This window comes from Misgurnus anguillicaudatus, chromosome 4 (genome assembly GCF_027580225.2).
Source record: "Misgurnus anguillicaudatus chromosome 4, ASM2758022v2, whole genome shotgun sequence".
In the NCBI taxonomy this organism is placed as follows: domain Eukaryota; kingdom Metazoa; phylum Chordata; class Actinopteri; order Cypriniformes; family Cobitidae; genus Misgurnus; species Misgurnus anguillicaudatus.
The window spans coordinates 17,458,970-17,479,373 of NC_073340.2; the positions used below are offsets into that span (position 1 = coordinate 17,458,970).

The following is a 20,404-nucleotide window of genomic DNA, read 5'->3' on the forward strand; positions in this document are numbered from 1 at the left end:
CTTACAAGATACATTTTGTTTATAAAGACCAACAAAAAGGGACCACTGATTTGAGTTTAAAATATTCAGATTTATTTTTTAGAATTGATTTATAAATCGCGTATCTCATTAATTGGCCCTTGAATAAAATAGATAAACCCCCCACGCCCTAAAATCGGACTTGTAGTGTTTAATAAACAGGCCAATCATATTTATTATAAATGCTGAGTAAGTTGAGAGTCTGTAAATGCAGATAAGACACAGACGTTTGGAATATGCATGCATGAGATAAAGCAACAGCAGACATCACATTGATAACTCATTTCACGTTTTATGCGCAGTCATATTTTCAATCATGGTGTGCAGGATTAAAACAATCTAAATAAAATCTATATCTTATGAAGTTATAAAAACTTTTATATATACATTTTATTTTTGATATATGAAGCTATTACACTTAATTTGCCTTTTAATATTCATTTTACAGTTTATCAGTGTAAAGAGAAAATCAATGGATAAATAATTATTAAATTTTTATTCATTATTACTTATTAAATAAATAAATGTAATTATTTAATGATGGGATATTTTATCTTCTATAAAAACACATGCTGTTCATAAGTGTTTTTTTTTCATTTTCAAAACTATGTCAGACTTCTAGAAAAATACACACGTCAAAAATAATCACCACATCTTTTGTGCCGCACCCATGTTAATTTTCAGCCAATCAGGTGAGCCCTCCCGAATTGGCGTGGTAGCCCGATGGCATAAATAGTGTGGAGTGAGGTGTAAAGGTATGATTCTTATTCCTAAGGGAGAAGAAGCACAAAAAGTGACAACATGGTTGCGTGGACCGATCAAGAGCGTGCCATCATCAAGGAGATTTTCAGCAAGCTTAACTATGAGGATGCTGGTCAAAAAGCTTTGAGCAGGTACAGAGTGAATGTGACTTCATGTTCTAAACTATTGTTTTATTCATGATGAAAAATTGTAACAGTTAAATGTATTTATATATTGCATTGTTTGTTGCAGGGTCTTGATTGTGTATCCCTGGACTCAGCGGTACTTTGGAGGTTTTGGAAACCTGTATAATGCAGAGGCCATCCTGTCCAATCCACAGGTCGCAGCCCACGGCGCTGTTGTACTTCACGGACTTGACAAAGCTGTGAAGAACTTGGACGATATCAAAAATGCCTACAAAGATCTGAGCGTGCTACACTCCGATAAACTGCACGTGGATCCTGACAACTTTAGGGTAATTATAATTCATAAGATTAACACCACTTAGCTTAAATCTGCATGCAGATTACATTTTTACTGGCTATACAGTTTATTTAAAGCTTCATACAATACCAATTAGTGATGTGTTGTGCTGATCCTATTTTGTTTTTCAGCTGTTGGGCGATTGTCTGACCATCGTGATTGCTGCGAATATGGGAAGCGCCTTCACACCTGAAAAGCAGGCTGCCTGGCAGAAATTCCTGGCTGTTGTCGTCTCTGCTCTATGCAGACAGTACCATTAAGACCTCAAAACATATGGACAAACATTCAAACGTGTAATGTTTCTGTCTTTAAAATCAATAAAGAGGACTTGATGTGCAACTTTGCCACGTGTTTCAACTAAACATTGTGAATCATTTTCTCCATTATTATTTTAAAATAAAGGGTACCAATAACCATATGGTCCCCCAAATAGCTTTTCAATGAATGTTCTTTAAAAAAAACATTTCTTACATTTTAATGGTCAATAGCCTAGTCTTTTGTGGATGTTAATGTCTCTTTATTGAACCACAAAGTCCGACAGCACCTATATCCGTGTTGTGTCTGCACGACGAAACCTTTACATCGGGTTGCATCGCAGTCAGTGCAAGTATTTGAGAACATTAGATTCAATGACTTTAGTTTTTTGACAGATTACCATCAATATAACCTATATTTTATTATTATATTCGATGATAAAGTTCTTTTTGAAAACTTTGATTTTCGCGCAAATTTCGTTGATATTGATTTCAGCACCAATAGGACCAGACAGCTCCCACAACACACTTCTAACGTAATGCTGGTGGGTTGCATGGGACGCAACCTTTTCAATCGTAAATTAACGCAGAAACTGGACCGCTCTGTAAAGATAAGTGTATTGATCTATGATCTTTGATGATATTATTTAAACCACTAATAATAAAAACGCTTTCTGAAAAAATCTGTTAATTTTTTAGACCACATGAAGTAGCCTACCATTTTTTGATTTTAAGTTTATGAACACACACATCATAGTATTAAAAAATAAATAAATTATATACAGTGGGATGAAAAGTGATTTCCTCCTTCCTGATTTTTTTTGCATGTTTGTCACGCTTTAATGTTTTAAATAAAGGTTTTTATTATGAAGGGAAAACAAAATCCAAACCCACATGGCTCTGTGTGAAAAAAGTGCTTGACCCATAAAATAACTGTTCTGGCCACCCCTGTCAGCCAGCAACAACTGCAATCAAGCGTTTGCAATAACTTGCAATGAGGTAAATTTGGTCTGCTGGCCACCACTGTTTCATGTTTTCGCATTTGTGAATAATGTCTCTCACTGTGGTTCGCTGGAGTCTCAAAGCTTTAGAAATGGCTTTATAACCTTTTCCAAACTGAGACCAAATAGACCTCCATTACTTTCTTTCTTTTTTATTTGTTCGTGAATTTCTTTGGATCTCATCATGCCGTTCTCATCATGTTGTGTTTACTTTGATTTATATTTAAATTATTTTCATGATGTAAAACATTAAAGAGTGACAAACATCCAGGAAGGGGGTCAACACTTTTTACACCACTGCATATAGTTACACACACACACACACACACACACACACACGCACGCACGCGCACGCACGCACGCACGCACGCACGCACGCACGCACGCACGCACGCACGCACGCACGCACGCACACACACACACACACACACACACACACACACACACACACACACACACACACACACACACACACACACACACACACACACACACACACACACACATTACAGGGTCAATTCCATAGAAGCAATGCATTTTATACTGTACAAACTGTTCTGGCAGTCTTTAATCTATGAAAAGGTACCATTTAGTATGTTTTTTAGCTGTTCAATTGACACTTCCTGTGTCTTCTTGTGTCCCCGTAAACCATGTTTATAGAATAGTAAACATGTAATTATACACTATTCATGTCCCCGTAAACCACATATGCCAACACACACAGTCGAGTTACCCATGGAATCAGGCATTTTTTAGTAACACATGATTTCAATACTTGGAAATTAATCATTAGCCTACTGAAGATTACTAGTAATAAAACTTTTTTATAGCTAAATGCTATTTCTTTTTGTCTTTATAATATAGGCAATTTCAGAATATTGTTTACAAAGAAAAGGATGTAACTGCTTTGACTATACCTTTTCTCTGGGAAGTCTTAGATCAGGCATCATGACGTCATGCCAGTAAGTGACACATAAGACAATCAGCAAAACTCACATTCTAATGATGTTTGGACTTATATTTCCAAACGAGTTAACTAGATTTCATCTAATTGGACAAATCGCTAAATTGTGCTAAATTGTATCAAAGTTTTCCTATTTTCCATTTATTACAATTGTTAATACTGTAAAAATTGCAACACATTTCAGTGGTGTTGCACAAATGAGAGCTCAGTTCAGTAAAACTGGAATATTGTGAATTGACAACAGATTAAAAGAATAAACATGATATAAATAAATAAATATGATCATATATGAGGGCTTTCAGCCGCTTGTGATCGTGAACCAGGATATGCAGCAGCGGAAGCCCGAGGCCTTTGTGTACTTTGATACGATCACTTCCTTCCCTTTTCTTATAAGTCTCACAAATACTGTAATCCTTTAAAAAAGGTATGCTTTTAAAGTTTGAACATAACCGAACATAACTGAACATAACTTTCACAATATTTTAAGCATTTCGCAAATATAAATGCAGTCATTATCTCATTACCAATTAATAATGCGCTGACGATTTCAGCACAACGGAGAGCGTCCATTTCTTGAAACGCGAGATTTCAGCACTCAACCCTGGACAGCACCACACATATACCATTATTTCTTAGATCAATGATCAATATTAATCACCTTACTGGATTAAATATTAATTAGCAGTTCAAGTTTAACAAAGAATTGGGTATCAGGTAGCCTATCTGAGCACCAATTTCACAACTTAAAAAAACCCCACAACGAAAAAATAAATAAAATAACCAACATATAGAATAGACCACAACAATGCACTTTATATTAATTTATAAATTGAATAAATAAATAAACAAACAAATTTTATATATATATATATATATAAAGCATTTCTAATGTAGCTTCTTTACTATTCTGGCTTCTTTGAACTTAGCATTACGATATTGTAGTTCTTGGTTAACACATTAGCATACTTTTGATGTTCCTATAATAGGCTTTATGCTCAGCTGCACTACCTCTTGAACTTTAGCCAGCTCCTTGTTTCCTGTCTGCCATTATTGGACAAACTGATTAATCCAGGTGTGCCTGACCTCATTAGTCACAACAACAATAATCAGACACACCTGGATTAATCAGTTTGCCCAATAATGGCAGACAGGACACAAGGAGCTGGCTGAAGTTCAGGACTATTAAATCGTCTGCTAAATTACCAAATGTAAGGCTACTCTTCATTTAAATACAATGTAGGCCTACTGGAAAACTATACTTTGAATTGTGTGCTATGAGTCAGGGACATCAAACAAACAATCCAACAGAGGGCGCTATAAGAAAAGATATGAGGAGGGTGTATTAGATTTATGCTCTTTATTGCTACACACACACACCATATAGCAGTACATTCAGCAAACGACTTTCCTTTACAAAACACTTTTGTAAAATAAAAGATAAAGTAAGTTTGTGGAAGCCTTTCATCTTCTTCGAGGGTGTCTTCATCTGAATTTCTCAGATAAAACTGCAGAGAATGCTGAAAGAAACTTGTCCACCGCCGCGTGCGCAACCGCGGTGAAGTTTTCACCCATATTGCAAGCTAGTGTCACAAGTAAGCAGTGATTGAGAAGCTGAAAAACAAAAGTGACAGGTAAGGTGTATAATAAAATATTGCATTATGATTGGGTAGATAAAACAGTTCTGAATAACTAAATATAAAGTACTGTAAAAAGTGTTATAGTGGACTTATGTACTAACGCACCCTGAAGTTTGTAGGATGTATTCTTAACTGATAAGCGTGAAATCTGCTGAGGGGTGCCAACGTAGTGGTAAGTGTGCTTATGTTTTTGGCACCTTCGGCTAAAGCCTGGACAATTTTCTTCCCGTGGGACCTTAAATGCTCTGAACTGGGACTGATGTCTAGATGAGCGAAGTATGTCTTTGTTTTAGGGAACGTTGTGAACATCCTGTAAAACGGTAAGGAATGAAGGAAATAATTGTTGAGATCAATAACATGCAGAAGAACCCTCCTCCCTCTCCGGTGCTTGCGTATTATGGGAAAACATGACATGACAAAACTTTTAATATTACGATATTAAAAAATTGGAGGACCAAGGATCAACCAAAGAGCATACGGTAAGTCTAAGCTACTTTAAATTAGTAAGTCATTGTAATAAATTGTACATTTGTATTAGCCTACAGGTTTTAACAGTCGACATTGTAATACAGTTTAGTACCAAAAAGTGAAGATATTTATTAGAAGTCTTTGGAAATATTTTAATTCCGTTTAATAATTATTACACTGCTTTAAGAGTTATATTGGTCCGGTCAATGACAGCATACCTTAAAAGAGCTTCAGATCCAATATCTTCTGCCACAGGAAGCATTTTTTCCCATATCTGTACAATAAGCTCTTTTTCGGTTGCTGAAAGCATTTTAAATCGTCGTGGCCCTAATGCAGTAGGCTATATGTTACGCTACTTATAAAAAGTTACGTGAACAAAACGCAACATAAACTGTCGTGTTCAGTTACTTGACCGTTTTACCGTAATATAATATTCGTTTTACCGTAATAATATCATATAATAAGCATAAATGAAGCATCCAAATAATTACAAATGTAAAAAAATACAGGAGAATAGTTCGCAGATATCGGTCGTTGCCTTAAGTCGCTCTCGTGAACTCAAAGGTAATGGAAAGTTAACCACGTGATACTGCGCAATGGTAAGTCTGCGTCAAACAGCACTGACTATAATTTACTTAAGTCTATACAATAAAACTCAAATGTAAATAATATTACCTATACTAATACTAATCACCATCATCTTAAGGATGTTTTATTCAAACATAAATATAATAGGGAGCATATCACACATTTTTCATTCATTAAAAATGTTTTTAAACACATTGATACAAATACTAAATTTTTAGTTACACAGATCTGGGAGATACTCATAAAGTGCTCAGTGTGTTTCAGTTGTGACCCATCTGTTAAATCTTAAATGGCCTTCTCTTTATTTTATATAATGTATATGATATCAAATTACAGTGACTCTTATTTTTGCTGTTTGAACAGCAAGGGAGGGGTTATGCCATTGGTCTGATAATGATGTCTGTTCCTATCAGTGGCTCAAGCTGTGGGCTTTCGGTGGGTGGAAGCTGAAGGACGGCATAATCACATATCTCTCTCCTGCCCCGCCCTTTTGCTGACAGAGATCATATAGTTCTGCTGGATATGCCACATCAATTTAAAGTCATTTTTATTTTGTTCATAATCAACTTTTATATTTTACCCATTTTGCATTTATCCAAAGTGACTTACAGTGCATTAAATGTACAATATACTTGATCACTATATCAATCTTTTGACATTTGCATTGCTAACACAATGCTTTACCAATTGAGCTTCAAAAACACTTATTTTGTTTAGTAGTGCTTCTGATATAGCTTAACTGATCTGGGCTCTAACAATGCTTATGGTAATGGGATCATCGCAATGCACACACTACTGTAATGAAGCATAGGCTTATAGTCTAAAAAATACTGCTAATTGTTTTCAATTAAAGCATCTTTTAAATGCATCAATGTAAACTTACGCCTGCATGCTTTGTTTTATTAAATATTGTGTGACAATTACCAGCCAAGATGTTGATGATGTAAAAACTAGAGTATATTAATTTTAATTTGTAATATAGATGTTTTTGCATATTTATTAATGCCCAATTATATGCACTTCAATATATAAAGTCAAAATCCATATTTTTGTATTTAAAATGGAAAAGTTTCCATTCGATTCAAAAGTTTATTGCTAGACTGAAGAAAAGCCACCTGTTGTAGGTCTACTTCATCTAAAGTACCATAAAGAAACGGTTTGCATGTCTATTAAAAATGTGACAACTCAAGTTCAAAAACAACTCTGCATATTTTTTTATTTTGCTATTTATATTTTTATTGAATGTATATTATTGTCCTTAGAAGATATTTGTAAATGAATAATATGAAATAAAAGTTTAAAAACTGTTATATGCTTGTTATCTTTTATTTTATATATGATGCATAACTGTTTTCATACTTCAGACCATGTAGATTATAATTTTTTTATTTAAGGTATAAGTAAAATCTTAAAACTTATGGTTTATCACAGTATGCTGCTAAGCATTAAACGTTCTCCACTAGATGGCAATAGCACAACAAATGCTTACTGCTCACCTGCTGCAGAAAACCAACAGTCTGATAGTGGTGCCTCATAGAAAATAAACATTTTATTGAATCTCCTTTATGTATGCACACATTTGCTGTGCTTTCCAAACACATGCATATGCTTGCAAGCAATATTAATGCATATCAAATGCATGTTTTAGTCTTTTCTTTAATGCTTGCAAGATACATTTTTGTTTGGTTGGTTGTGTTGAACCATGATAAAACACCACAGACTAAAATCCATTTGGGCTTATTTGAATACTTCACCTTGTAATAACACAATAACTGTAAATAACATCAGTATTTACAGGAAAATAAAAACAAACCATGACATTAAAATGGTAATTTCACTGGTAAATATTATGTATTAAATACATATGCCTCAGTTTGTAAAAACTAAAAAATATAACCTTGATATATTTAAAACTGACTACGGCCATTTCAAAGGTTTAAATCAATCATTGAAATCAAACTTTGATGCTCTCTTATAATTAGATTGAGACTTTACCCTGGATTTCACAGACAGGATCACATATATTTTGCCCCAATTCCATCCATGTGTAATTTCCTTGAGCTCTATAGTTGATCACGCACACCACCCACTCTGTCTAGCCTCAACCTGTCAAACACTCAGACATGTTACATTGTGACACATTAGATTAGAGGGTTCAGAAAGCCCACAAGCTCTAATAAGAATGCAATAATGGGAAAACAGGCTGAAGACTGTGAAATATCAAACAAGACATGCAATCTTTCAGCTTGATACTTCTGCACATGAAACAAAATATACTTTGGCAGTGATTGAAAAAGTACTTTGCATCTTGCCCAGCAAAGACAATAAATCATGTTTAGATCTTTTATCGTGCCCATCTGTTTGCTTACCTCTTAAACCATGTCATGTCCTCTCATCCTGTGGATGCCCCCATGAGGGCCTGAAACATTTATCATTTTGTGACAGATACTCCTCCTTCGCTGTTATTTAAAATCAAAACCATGTGTGGAACCTGCCGGTGACAAAGGAAATATATGGTCTGAAAAGCATCTCAATCCAGTAGCCTTTGCTGTAGAAGCTTGAACTTCAATGATCAGCCAATCAGTGTGCAGAAAATTTGAGTTAATTCTACCAGGATTCGATGTTTCACACTACGGTTTGTGCTTACGCTAACAGTGCTTATTTTTTTTTTTTTTACTGGACCAAGTTGTCCACTTTTGTACTCCAGTAAATATTTGAAATGGTAGGTTTAGTTCATAAAAACAAATTTCTATATAAGAACAAATGTAAATAAATGTCCTATTGTATAGGGGCACCCTTCGCGTCTTCATACTGACACTGAAGGCGTTTGAACATGCTTCAGATTTTGACGCCTTGGGAAGTGAGAATGTGTTGATGTACACTGTAAAAAAGATTTGTTGTTTCAACTTAAAAAAAAAAGTTACCCAGTTGCCCTAAAGAGCACCAACTGTCCGATTCACGATTTTTCATTTTCTTTGGTGTGTTAGTGTGTATTAGTACATGTTAACGATATGCAAAAGATACAAACCCCAAAGTAAACGCCAGGGCCGGAGTGGGACTCATTTTCAGCCCTGGAGTTTCATGCCTTAGACCGGCCCACTTTAGTTCACGACTGACTATTAAAATAATATCTTTAAACCCTCAGTAGTATAAGTCTGCAGTAGTGCACTGTTCTCTGCAGCCTTGCAATTCACTGTATTTTTCAAATATATAATTTCATATTCCGTGCAAATGCAATTATAATTTTTGCCATAATCATGCAGCCCTGCCATAAGACCATAATATTACTAAAGTAAACTTATTCAAAAACTAAAGGAAACAAATGTGTTTGTGTTTTCCTCTATATTTATATTTCTAAAAAATGGTGAGTCTTGAGATTAACTGTTGGGTTGATAACGTTTGGAAACCCCTGATATACAATACACAAGCAAGATTTATCAAGTATGCATTGGAAACAAATGGAAAAAAGTCTTTTAGTAAATTATTTTCCTTTTAGAGGCCAGCCTGTTTGTATTAAGACGCGCTCAAGTTTATTTAAAATATAATAGACGCGCGGCCGGCAAGCGCACTCAAAAGACGCGCTCAAGTTTATTTAAAATATAATAGACGCGCGGGCGGCAAGCGCACTCAAAAGACGCGCTCAAGTTTATTTAAAATATAGACGCGCGGCCGGCAAGCGCACTCAAAAGACGCGCTCAAGTTTATTTTAAATATAGACGCGCGGCCGGCAAGCGCACTCAATATAGACACGTCTGAAACAAAACTCGTGTTCAAATAAGCGCTTTGAAAACCAGAAGACAGCGGCACGTCCTGCGTTTCCCATGCGTTTTAGATATGAATGAACCCTAACGCAAGAATTCTTCCAATAAGTGGTCGGGAATCGGGACACAATCAACTTGTGCATAAAGCGGCGGGGACATCTCTCACCCGCAAATACGCTTCATCCCGGTGGCATGACAACACCGGCCCTCGTGGCCAAAAAAAACAGACCGGCCCACCGGGAATCCTCCCGGTTCTCCCTATGGCCAATCCGGGCCTGGTAAACGCTGATGCGGTTTATCGCGATTTATCCCTTTCTTGGACTACCTCAAACACATGGATTATTTGCAACACTTCCTGGCATTGGTGATGTAGACAAGACCAACATTATCATAATTCCTCCCGGTTCAGACTCACAACCTGTAAATTTAACACGGTCTCACATCCATGGCGTCAATATTTGACGACACTTGACCATGCGTCAATATGTTGACGCAGAGGGTATACCTTTCGCGTCATTTTTTGACGAACTGGGGACTTCAATACTATTAGGTACGCGAAATTAAACAGTTGTCGCCTGGCATTGGGGTTAGGGAAAGGTTTGGGTAGGGATGTCATTATGTAAATAATAAATAGACAAAATAACGTTGGTTTTTAGCAATGAAATAGGTGCTCTTTAAATTTCTGAGTTCATTCAACTTAAAAATATTAGTTGACTTAAAAAGTTGTGTAAAAATTGTTGTGTCAACTAATGTTTTGAAGTTGAATTGCATAAAATATATAGTTTACAACCTGGCAACCAGATTCATTATAGTTTGCATCAACATATTCATTTACAGGATTAACTCAAAATCCAATGAAAAATGACTCTTTCTAAAACATTTACTCTGGAGTTTCCTGTTCTTGATCGTTCCATTCACAACATTTTATGAATGCCCCTTTGCTTTTACCCATGCATTGTAACCACATCACACAAAAGGGACGGGGATTTGGATTTCCTGCACGTATAATCAAGAGTCAACATGACAAGTCAGGAGCTGAATGAAAAGAACAAAACCAAGTTTTTCAAATGACAAAGCTGAATGAAAACATTGCAACAGAAGTGGACTTACAATCACCAGATATAACATTTGTTATTGTATCGTGTAAAATACATGGATTTACAAGCACTGAATAAAGAGAAATTATTACAAGATAGAGTACAATATTTAGACAAACTGCTCTCACAGCACAATAACAGAATGTAGTTTGGTGATTTGTTATTTAAAGTATAATACAGTTCATCCTGTGGGTTTAGTATGGACAATGATATATGACCTCAGTAATAAATGCTGTATGTCACCAGAGATCTGAAACAGCTCATCTGAACTATACGTCAGTGTGTAGTTAGAGACAGTTTGCAGATTTACTGTCTGCACTGATTTTCGATGAAAACAACAGCAGCCGACTCTGTCTTTGAGAATAAGAAGTCAATCACTTATTTTGTCTTTGCAAGAGATCCTTCTACTTTTGCTTTCTGTTGAAAATAAGCAATAAAACATTTGAGTGATCTTGTAAGTAACAATATGTTATGTGGATGTATCAAAAGCAAGCAAGACTTAGGCTCAGGTTTTCTCAGGCAACATGGACATGTCATCAGGAGAAGGACTACTGTAAGCTAGGACTCCCTTTTGGCCCCTATAAACAAAAAGGTCAGTAGGGAACGAGAGAGGCATACTTCCAGTCCTGAAGAGCTGCCAGTTGTGCTTCCTGCGCAGGGTCTCTGCTGGAGTACAGGAGTCTTTGATGTGGTTACGCCGTGTAAGTGAGCAACAGGCACAGACAAGAAGCCTGCATGCATTATGTGTGTGTGTGTGTGTGTGTGTGTGTGTGAGAGAGAGAGAGAGAGAGAGAGAGAGAGAGAGAGAGAGAGAGAGAGAGAGAGAGAGAGAGAGAGAGAGAGAGAGAGAGAGAATAAGGTAATTTAGACTAATTTAACTTATCTCTATTTTGAAAACTATTAAAAATCTATCATTATTTACTGACCCCAGGCCTTCACATATGTATATCACCTAATTCTTTGTTTTATTATAAATTATAAATTTCATAAAAAGTGATGTCACGTTATCTTCTTATATGCGGGTCATAATAGAAAATCTCGAAAGAGCACATACATCAATCATTAAAGTAATCCAATTGGGTTCATTTAGGTTATTTCAAGCAAAACGTGTTTAAGAGAAAACAATTATTATTTTTTTATATTAAACAAATAAAATAGTTTGTGTTTAACTGAAGAAATTAAATCATATACAGATTCAGGGCTGGTTTGAGGGTGAGTACATTATGAAAGAAGTTTGATCAACTACTGCTTTTTTTCTCTAAAATGGTGCAAACTGATTTGATGAAGAGCCTGCATGCTCGAAACGTCACTTCAAATGACACCAATAATTTGATACATGATATTTAAGATAGTAAATTCTGTCTTAAACCTTAATTCTGCCGTGATGTGTAAGGATTTCTTATTAAGAGTATAGATGGTATTTTTTCAACACACTTTCATTAAAGGTAAAATTACAGCCAGCCACCACATGGTGTACTGGGATTACACAGTGCTCCAAAGGAACTGTATTGAAAGTAGAAAGCTAGGATTTTAATCATAGTTCATCTCACAATGTAGATGTAAGAAACAGGAGCGGAAAGCAAAGACTGTAAAAGCATGCAAAAAAAAACATTTGCTTAAGATGCAAGCTTTTGTCATTTTTGGTTTGTTTAAAAATAAAAAGAGGCCTGGGTTCTTTTTAATGACAGATGAAGTTAATTTACTTGCTTCCCGCTTAATTTAAATTAAATAAAATGTGATTATGGAAAATAGGGATTTGAGATCCAGACATTTCCTACTTGTGACTCAGCATGTGAAATTACTGTTTTTTACATAAAATCATCCTACAGAATATAATGTAAAAATAATTCTGTAAAAATATAACCTGGCTATCTTTACTGAGTAAGGTCATGTCAAAGATTAAAATCAATGTGAAATCAATGAGTGAACTCAAACTTTGATGCTCCTAAACCCATAATTAAATTATGAGAGCCTTCATTTCAAACACTGTTTTACCAAATCATTTATATGAAAAACACAAAGTATGTCAAACACTCATAGCCTACATATATATTCTGAAACTACTGTTTTTGACTCAAGTTCTAAATTGCTGTGTCAATGACATGTAAACTGTGTGACCTTTTAATGGAAAAGAGTTTAACCAGCAGGTTTAAGGGTTCATGATTTTTATTGTTACGTTTTTTTGTTGTTGTTATTTTCCAATTATTTGAATTATTTAAAAAAAGTAAGTATTCTGAATATTCTTATTCAGTCAAAAGACAATTAACGTTACAAACAATTCACTAAATAAAGGGTATGGCTGTCTTGTCCATTTATTTTAACAATGTGCAACGCCTTGGTTGAGGCAACACTGGTAAAAAAAACTTAAGTGGGAAGATGTTGGGAACCAGGTGAGTCATCATTAGAACGGAACTTATTGCAAATCTTAATAACTATAACAGTTAAACAGAATAACTAACAAAATAATGAATGGCTTTCAAAAACCAATAGTAGGGCTTGTGCATGATGGTATTGTAATCCACTGCGTTTAGGTTTATGGCCCCAAGTTAATAAACTAAGATGAAACATCATCTCAGTATCCCTGAAGTACTTTGAGTTTAACAGTGTTTAAACCCCAAGCTGTTTTTATCTGCTGATAATGAACAAAAGTTTGTGGGCAGCTACAGCATGGAAGCACTTAACCCTATAATCATTTCCTTTTTTTTGGGTTTAGTTTGAGGACTGGAGCAGTAAAGTTTGCCAGTTCTGGGTAATAGGAACATGGACACAGAAGCCGCAAGAAAAACATACATTTAATACAAAGTGACAGATGACTGACAATAAAATGGAACAGACAAAAGTGATACATTATTTAGCTTTTTAAATGCTGCATATAAAGTGTAAGCAAATGTGCCTGGTGATTCAGTTTCAAACACAAGCTTTGCAAAGCTTTATGGACAGCCCTTGTAAGACACTATACTGTAGGTAGGCTATTTTTAGTATTGTTTAAATTCCCTGTGAGGCTTTCCTACAAAAACATGAATCAGGTATAAAAAAGTCTGCTGTCACAACCTTTTATACCACTTAAAGTGCATGCTATTGAAGCTTGTGATGTCTATAAATCAAGACCAGTAATATTTCTGAGCCATTAACATGTAACATCATGTCAGTGTGTAAACCACAAACACACATCACAGTGCACAAGCCATAAACCTGAGAAGCACATAGGCTTCAGAGAGGGTTAAAACTCAGGTCAGGGTGTAATGTCTTCCATATGCTGATGCCAGCTATGATCTCTCTCTCTTTCTTTCTTTCTCTCTCTCGTTTGCTCTCTCCTTTCTACCTGCATTCCTTCATCAACACAGAGCACTAAATCTCTGTCAGCCTCTCCCATAAACAGACTGCTTTACTCCAAGGGTGATCTTAAGAAATCTCTGGCTTTCCTTGATGTAGCAAGTGTGCATAAGCATATCGGATTTATTCTGCTTTCAGCTGTGAGCTTGTTGACCGAACAGTCATATCACTCAACATTGTGTATTCCAGAAAAGAAGAAAGATCTTCATTTAGGCTTTGCATTAGAGTTGCATTAAGCATGTAAATGTATGCACAAATTCAAAAATGTAAATTCTGATATATGGTCACATACACAGCTCAGTGGTAAAGCATTGCATTTTCGAACCCAGGGAAAACAAATTCTGATTATTAACTTGCACTGTAAGTTGCTTTGGATAAAAGCATGTGCCAAATGCATAAATGTAAATATAATGTAAATGTACAAGAAATGTAAAACTTATATTTGTTATGCATAAATAGTACATAAATCCCCCTATTTATTTTAGACATAGATTTAAAGTATTATCTAAATTGTGTTTAGTAAGGACAGATCATTTGCAAGTCACTATTAAAAGGGCATCTGGTAAATAAATGAAAATGCAAGCCAAAAATGTCCTATTTGGGCCCAAGCTACGTACTGGAAAATCCCAGTCGGAAGTTTGTCCATCCTGCTGGAGAAATGCTGTTGGATTTCAGGAAAAGGAAGGGGATGCATCCACATGCAGATCCGATCAACATAGTGACCAGGGTTGTTTGATTTGGTTTTTGTGCCAGAAAGTGTATCTGTACCTTTCAGTATTAAACACTATATACATTGTTGTGAAAAAGTGTTGGCCCCCTTCCAGACTTTTTTCTTATATGTTTCTCCCACTTTAATGTTTTAAATGCCACAAGTTATGTTTTAACAGGGGGGCAAACACTTTTTCACACAGGGCCATGTGTGTTTGGATTTTGTTTTACCTTCATAATAAAAACAATCATTTAAAAACTGCATGTTGTGTTTACTTGTGCTATCTTTGATTAATATTTTATTTTGTTTCATGATCTAAAAACATTCAAGTATGACAAACATGGAAAAAAATCAGGAAGGGGCCAACACTTTTTCACAACACTTGTATAGAGAAACTTCATATGAAACCATGGTTTTGTTCAACAACCTTTGATGTAAAAGTTTCATAGCCAAAAAATTAAGATTGCCTTGGCCTGGTATTTTCAAACTACTTTTTTGTAACGCTGTCAACTTTATTACCCGCACTGCCTGAATATTTGTGATTTCTTACTGCTAAACCTAGATTCTAGACTTGCTCCATTGCTCTCATTTAGATGTTTTATCACAAATCCCATTACGATCGCCACAGTTACTGCCTCCAAATTCAATCGTGATTGCACAGAGCCGAGTCTCCATTATGAAATGACATTAATGTAACCTTGAATTAAACATCCAAACTGAATCCACAGAGGAGGGATCAGATTTGCATCTCATTACTGTGACATGTCCATAATTGCTACACAAAATCTCTCCTGGTCCTGGTACAGAAACCCAATTGAGTTATTGTAGATTCTTTCTTGTGCACCACAATGTGCTGTAAATGTACTTATTTCATTTAATATAAAATAAGGCAATAGGAGAAATATGACCTAAAGATCAGGATCAAGTGGATGGGACAAGTTAAATAATGCAGAATAATTCTTCCTTTACAGCTTAATATTGTAATATCCAAATTGTTGACTAATATTAAAAAAAGAAATATATATAATGTTCCTTCATGTTTTTTTTTCCTTTAATGACGCACAACCCTGTCCTGTGGTTTCGGCATCCTTTTGCGGTTTTGTGTTTAAAGAATAGAGACGTCTTCAGTAGGCGTATGTTTACGCCCGCAGGCGTCTGTGATTGGTCAATGACATCTTCACATTTCGACAGTCTCCGCCCACACCGCTTCATTCTGTGAGTGTGGGTGTTTTCAACTAGAAACTGAACTCGAGACTGAAACTCGCCGCCCTGACTCGGGCTTCGGTACGAGCGGGAATGTTTTATATTTACCTCAGCCCGTTTCCGCACAAACTCTGGATTTAGTCGTTTATTTTATAGAAATACAACTTGTGAGAATCACATTCGCTTATGTGTTTAGTTATGGTCGGTTCTTAATTCTGCGAAAAAGGTGCATCATACCTGGACACCGATTCATGAAGAAATACACATCTAAAAGTTCTTCTGAAGGTATGGCCATATTTTAATGTGACGCGTTAGTTAACATTGTTTCAAAGTTGCGATCATGAGGAGAGATGTATGGTTGGGAGTGAATATCATATTTATTATGAATATTAGCGAATATCGTATTCATACTCACGTGCGAAAGTGATTATTTGTGTCATTTGTATCAAGATCATGCGGTCTTTTGCTAGTAACTGTGTTTTAGCGTATTGATAAACCATGGTTTTACTACAGTAACCATATGGTTTTTTGTGGTAAACATGATTATAGTAACAATTCTGGTTAATATTTTCGTAAGGGGTGTTGTTATCATTCATGTGTATATTCATGTGAGATGATGAGCTGCTTACCAAGACAGCATGTTTGCGCCTGCTGAGTCTGACATTTACTGTAAATGCTACTTCTGTTCCTGCATGTATCTGTGAGATGTCCCTGCATGCATCTGTAATGTGACTGCGTGTTAATCTGCAGTCGGATGGATTAAGTGCAACGCGCGTCACTGCTTTAGTAATTTTGGACGTGGATTCCCCCGGCGCGTGCTTTACTTTCTGCGATACCACATGATTGCAACCTCACATCATCGAAATCGTTTACGATAAATAAACATGATTGTGTAAATATTTTGATTATGCAGTCTGTATTTGAACTATTTTAATTTGAATTCCTCACAGTAAATTATGCTTTAACGGAACGCGGAAACTGTATTCATGTGATGACACCTGTATCACATTTTAGTGGTTACAGCTGCAGGGCTTTGCAAGATGCAATTTAATGTCATGTCTCACAACTAAGGGCTACATGAAACTACATTTGAAGTGTCTTCAATTTAGAAAAAAGTTCGGAAATTACCTTGCAAAAACAGTTATACTTTTATAATCCCATTTGAATTAAGAGAAGTAAACGTTTTTATCTAACAATAAGAAAAATATCTCATTGAAAGATTGAATGCATGTTGCATTTTTCTTGTGATTTACAATATTTATTCAAAACCGTAGACACACAAACAGCAAGTATTGAACATTTCTTTATCTAAACTGAAAAAAGGGCATGGAAATTTTAATGAACAGTGAGGTTGGCCAAGATTCAACCATCTGACTCAACAATACTGACTAAATACATCATTTATTTGCATAAAAACTTTTTTAGAGCAATTGCAAAATTATTGATAGCCTACTACAGTAGTTATATTTTCCCTTTTATACAGTATATTATGCAGTATTACAACTGTTTCACAGGTTTCATGGTATTATTGTAATATCTAGTGATATCTATGAATTATACAATTTTATCACCGTTTCTGAGTGCTTTGTAAGTAAACTATCTTGCGTTGTTACTGTGTAAGGTTAAACTGATCTATTCTGACTTAGCCGAGATGAGGCTGGCTGTTGTGAGTTTTCCATGATCCCATTTTGGATTTATCATAAGCTCGGATGATTTGGACTCATACGGTTTAACAAAGCTTGATGTCCGTCGATTTGATAATTGCATGTCACAATCAGATAAACATAGACAATTGACTGTTTCTTGGAATAAGTGTTGTATTATGACCGCAGCAGAATGCAGGGCTCTGCTCCAGTAAACTCTCACACATACACACAATTCTGTATCTATCTCCCAGAATTTCATGCTGTCAAACTACAACTGTTACATCGTATCTTCTACAGAAATTAAAGTGTTTCAAGAAACTTGGCCATTAGTTTTTACACATTTTTTGTTGTTGTAGAGTTGTCCAGCTTATATGATTTGCTTGAAATTAGTTAATTTAATGTCCACAAAAAGTAGGTCACTCAGATAATACACTTAAAGGTGACATATCATGAAAATCAGACTTTTTCCATGTTTAAAGTGGAAGTCCACCCTAAAACAACATTATGCTCCAACAGTATATTTTATCACATATACTGTATGTAGTTGATTGTGCTGCCATCAAATGTACTAACTCCATCTAAAAAAATGAAAGCTTTTAACTGCCACAGTAACGGAAGAAAAGTGCACGACTGCATAATTCTTAACGTTCTAAATGGGGGCGGGTCTTGAGGCGACATGATTGACAGTAGATGATATCGTTCTGTGATTGACAGCTGCACAGGATGAGCTAACTTTAGCTTGCTTTGCTCGTGTTCATAATAACAACAACATGATAATAACTTTGTACGTAGTATGTTTACCGTAGTTACACAAAACAAGCAACAACTAAGCCAAATGATGTTTTAGATATTTTTACCATTTTACATTACATTAAACAGTACTCGAAATCTTCCTGACGAAAGTGCTGGCTGGCTGCATATTAAAATTTTTGAGTAATCTGTTAGTGGTGTGTCAGCTGAGGGTCGCGTTGATTTAAGCAATAAAAACTCCTGGTGGCCTGAATTTGTTGTCCTTACATCCACACTGCACAGGTTCTAGTCATCTTTTATTGAGGGTTTTGGTGATTTGCTCTTCAGAGACGGTTAAAGCGGAGTTACTCTTTGGTTGGGTTCGTCTGCTGGCTAACTTCAAGTTGACTTGATTTGAGAGCAGGTTGAGCGGTAAAAGAAGCTGTTAGGCTTGTTCAACTTCATATCGAGAGCAATTCGCGAAATCAAACGGAGGAGTTTGCTTTTAAATTGCTCTCTCGAAACGTTGCCGTCATCCGGCTGTCGGTTCTTGCGGTGCCGCATGAAGTCGAACAAGCCTGAAGGCTGCATCGATCATTTGTTAGTGGGTGGAGCTAATGACTCAGTTTCGCACAGTGCATTCTGGTTAATTGAGTCCATCAAAGACTGTAACGAAAATTCCACTTCAACACACTATTAATCTAATAATCGAAATCGTGCAAATGTCTTTTTTTTCTCATGTTAAATGCAAATTGGACTTAAATTACCCGTGATAACAGGCTAAAATGTCTAGGGTTCAATTCCGCTATAAGTGCTATAATTGGGTCCCCAGTGCTTCAATCAACCTAGAAAATGTGATAAAGAACAACCCAGTATCTTAGTTTTGGTAAATAATTCTCTGCAAGCATGTGAAAAATATGTCATTGAAATTTGACTCCCCTTGTGATGGCAGAAGGAGATTTTACTATAATAATACCGCCCTTTAATCCGCACTATCCAATCACGACACTGCCATTTAGTGCAGAAATCAGCTTATTTTTGCTCACACCTACAAAATGGCAATTATAACATGCTATAATAAATGATCTGTATAAGCTAAACTTCACATACATACTCTGGAGACACCAAATATTTATTTTACATCTTAAAAAGTCTTGTGAAATGTCCCCTTTAAAAATACAAAAAGACATATTTTTTGTAGCATTGAGTAAGTACTGGCTAGTTCAAACGTATCCCATACTAGCATACCAATAATTCTGTCAGATCCAGGGAAGGCATTCATTTCCACATTCTTTCTGCACAAAATGTGTTCTGTTAATCACAGTACTGAGACCTTCAGATGGATATTGTCTGCATGATTATTTTGCTCGGCATAACAAACTTTTATGAGGCCTTAGAGGATTACTGGATGACTTGATTTTGTAAAAGGTCTGTCAGTCGACCATGGACAGCAGATACAGCCAGTGAGCTTCTGTAATTAAGCGTGACGGTTGTGTGTGTGTGTGTGTGTGTGTGATGAAGTGGGATTTCCCTTGCTGAATGTTGTAAAAAATGAAAAGTATAAAGATTTATCCTCAATTGGACTTTTTAATCTTAATCCCAATAGCCACTGTGTTGCTGGGTGGGATAGCAGAGGCATGAGTTGTGTCTGGGCTTTAGGGTGTCACATGGTAAGACAAGTTCATCTGTTGTCTACAATCTGCGCATCATCATGCAGGCTTTTAGTCTTTATCAACTAAACTTGTTCATTGACTTAAATCTTATCACTGCAA

General features: G+C 35.8%; 3 protein-coding genes and 1 long non-coding RNA gene across 5 annotated transcripts in view; 3 read left to right on the forward strand and 1 right to left on the reverse strand.

Annotated features, from left to right (window-relative positions):
- Positions 1-620: 620 nt before the first annotated feature.
- LOC129421164 (hemoglobin subunit beta) lies at positions 621-1,604 on the forward strand. Its single transcript, XM_055176491.2, has 3 exons — positions 621-911; positions 1,012-1,234; positions 1,374-1,604. Exons 1-3 carry the CDS (start codon positions 820-822, stop codon positions 1,500-1,502), a joined length of 444 nt encoding a protein of 147 aa, XP_055032466.1. The 5' UTR covers positions 621-819; the 3' UTR covers positions 1,503-1,604.
- Positions 1,605-4,588: 2,984 nt separating this feature from the next.
- On the forward strand, positions 4,589-6,705 carry LOC129421074 (uncharacterized). The gene is made up of 5 exons (XR_012369233.1): positions 4,589-4,669; positions 4,961-5,092; positions 5,211-5,270; positions 5,392-5,577; positions 6,568-6,705. It is a non-coding gene; the product is annotated as an uncharacterized lncRNA (long non-coding RNA).
- hbae4 (hemoglobin alpha embryonic-4) lies at positions 4,706-6,576 on the reverse strand. Its single transcript, XM_055176370.2, has 3 exons — positions 5,785-6,576; positions 5,204-5,408; positions 4,706-5,072 (listed from the first exon to the last, which is right to left on the reverse strand). Exons 1-3 carry the CDS (start codon positions 5,874-5,876, stop codon positions 4,944-4,946), a joined length of 426 nt encoding a protein of 141 aa, XP_055032345.1. The 5' UTR covers positions 5,877-6,576; the 3' UTR covers positions 4,706-4,943.
- Positions 6,706-16,274: 9,569 nt separating the features above from the next.
- The window catches only part of rhbdf1b (rhomboid 5 homolog 1b (Drosophila)), a 33,961-nt gene continuing 29,831 nt past the window's right edge, over positions 16,275-20,404 (forward strand). Inside the window, exon 1 of one of the 2 annotated variants that reach the window (XM_055176467.2) lies at positions 16,275-16,542. The gene's annotated coding sequence lies outside the window, so the exon portion shown is untranslated. The remainder of the gene's footprint in view (positions 16,543-20,404) is intronic. The other variant, XM_055176468.2, reaches the window with a different exon arrangement.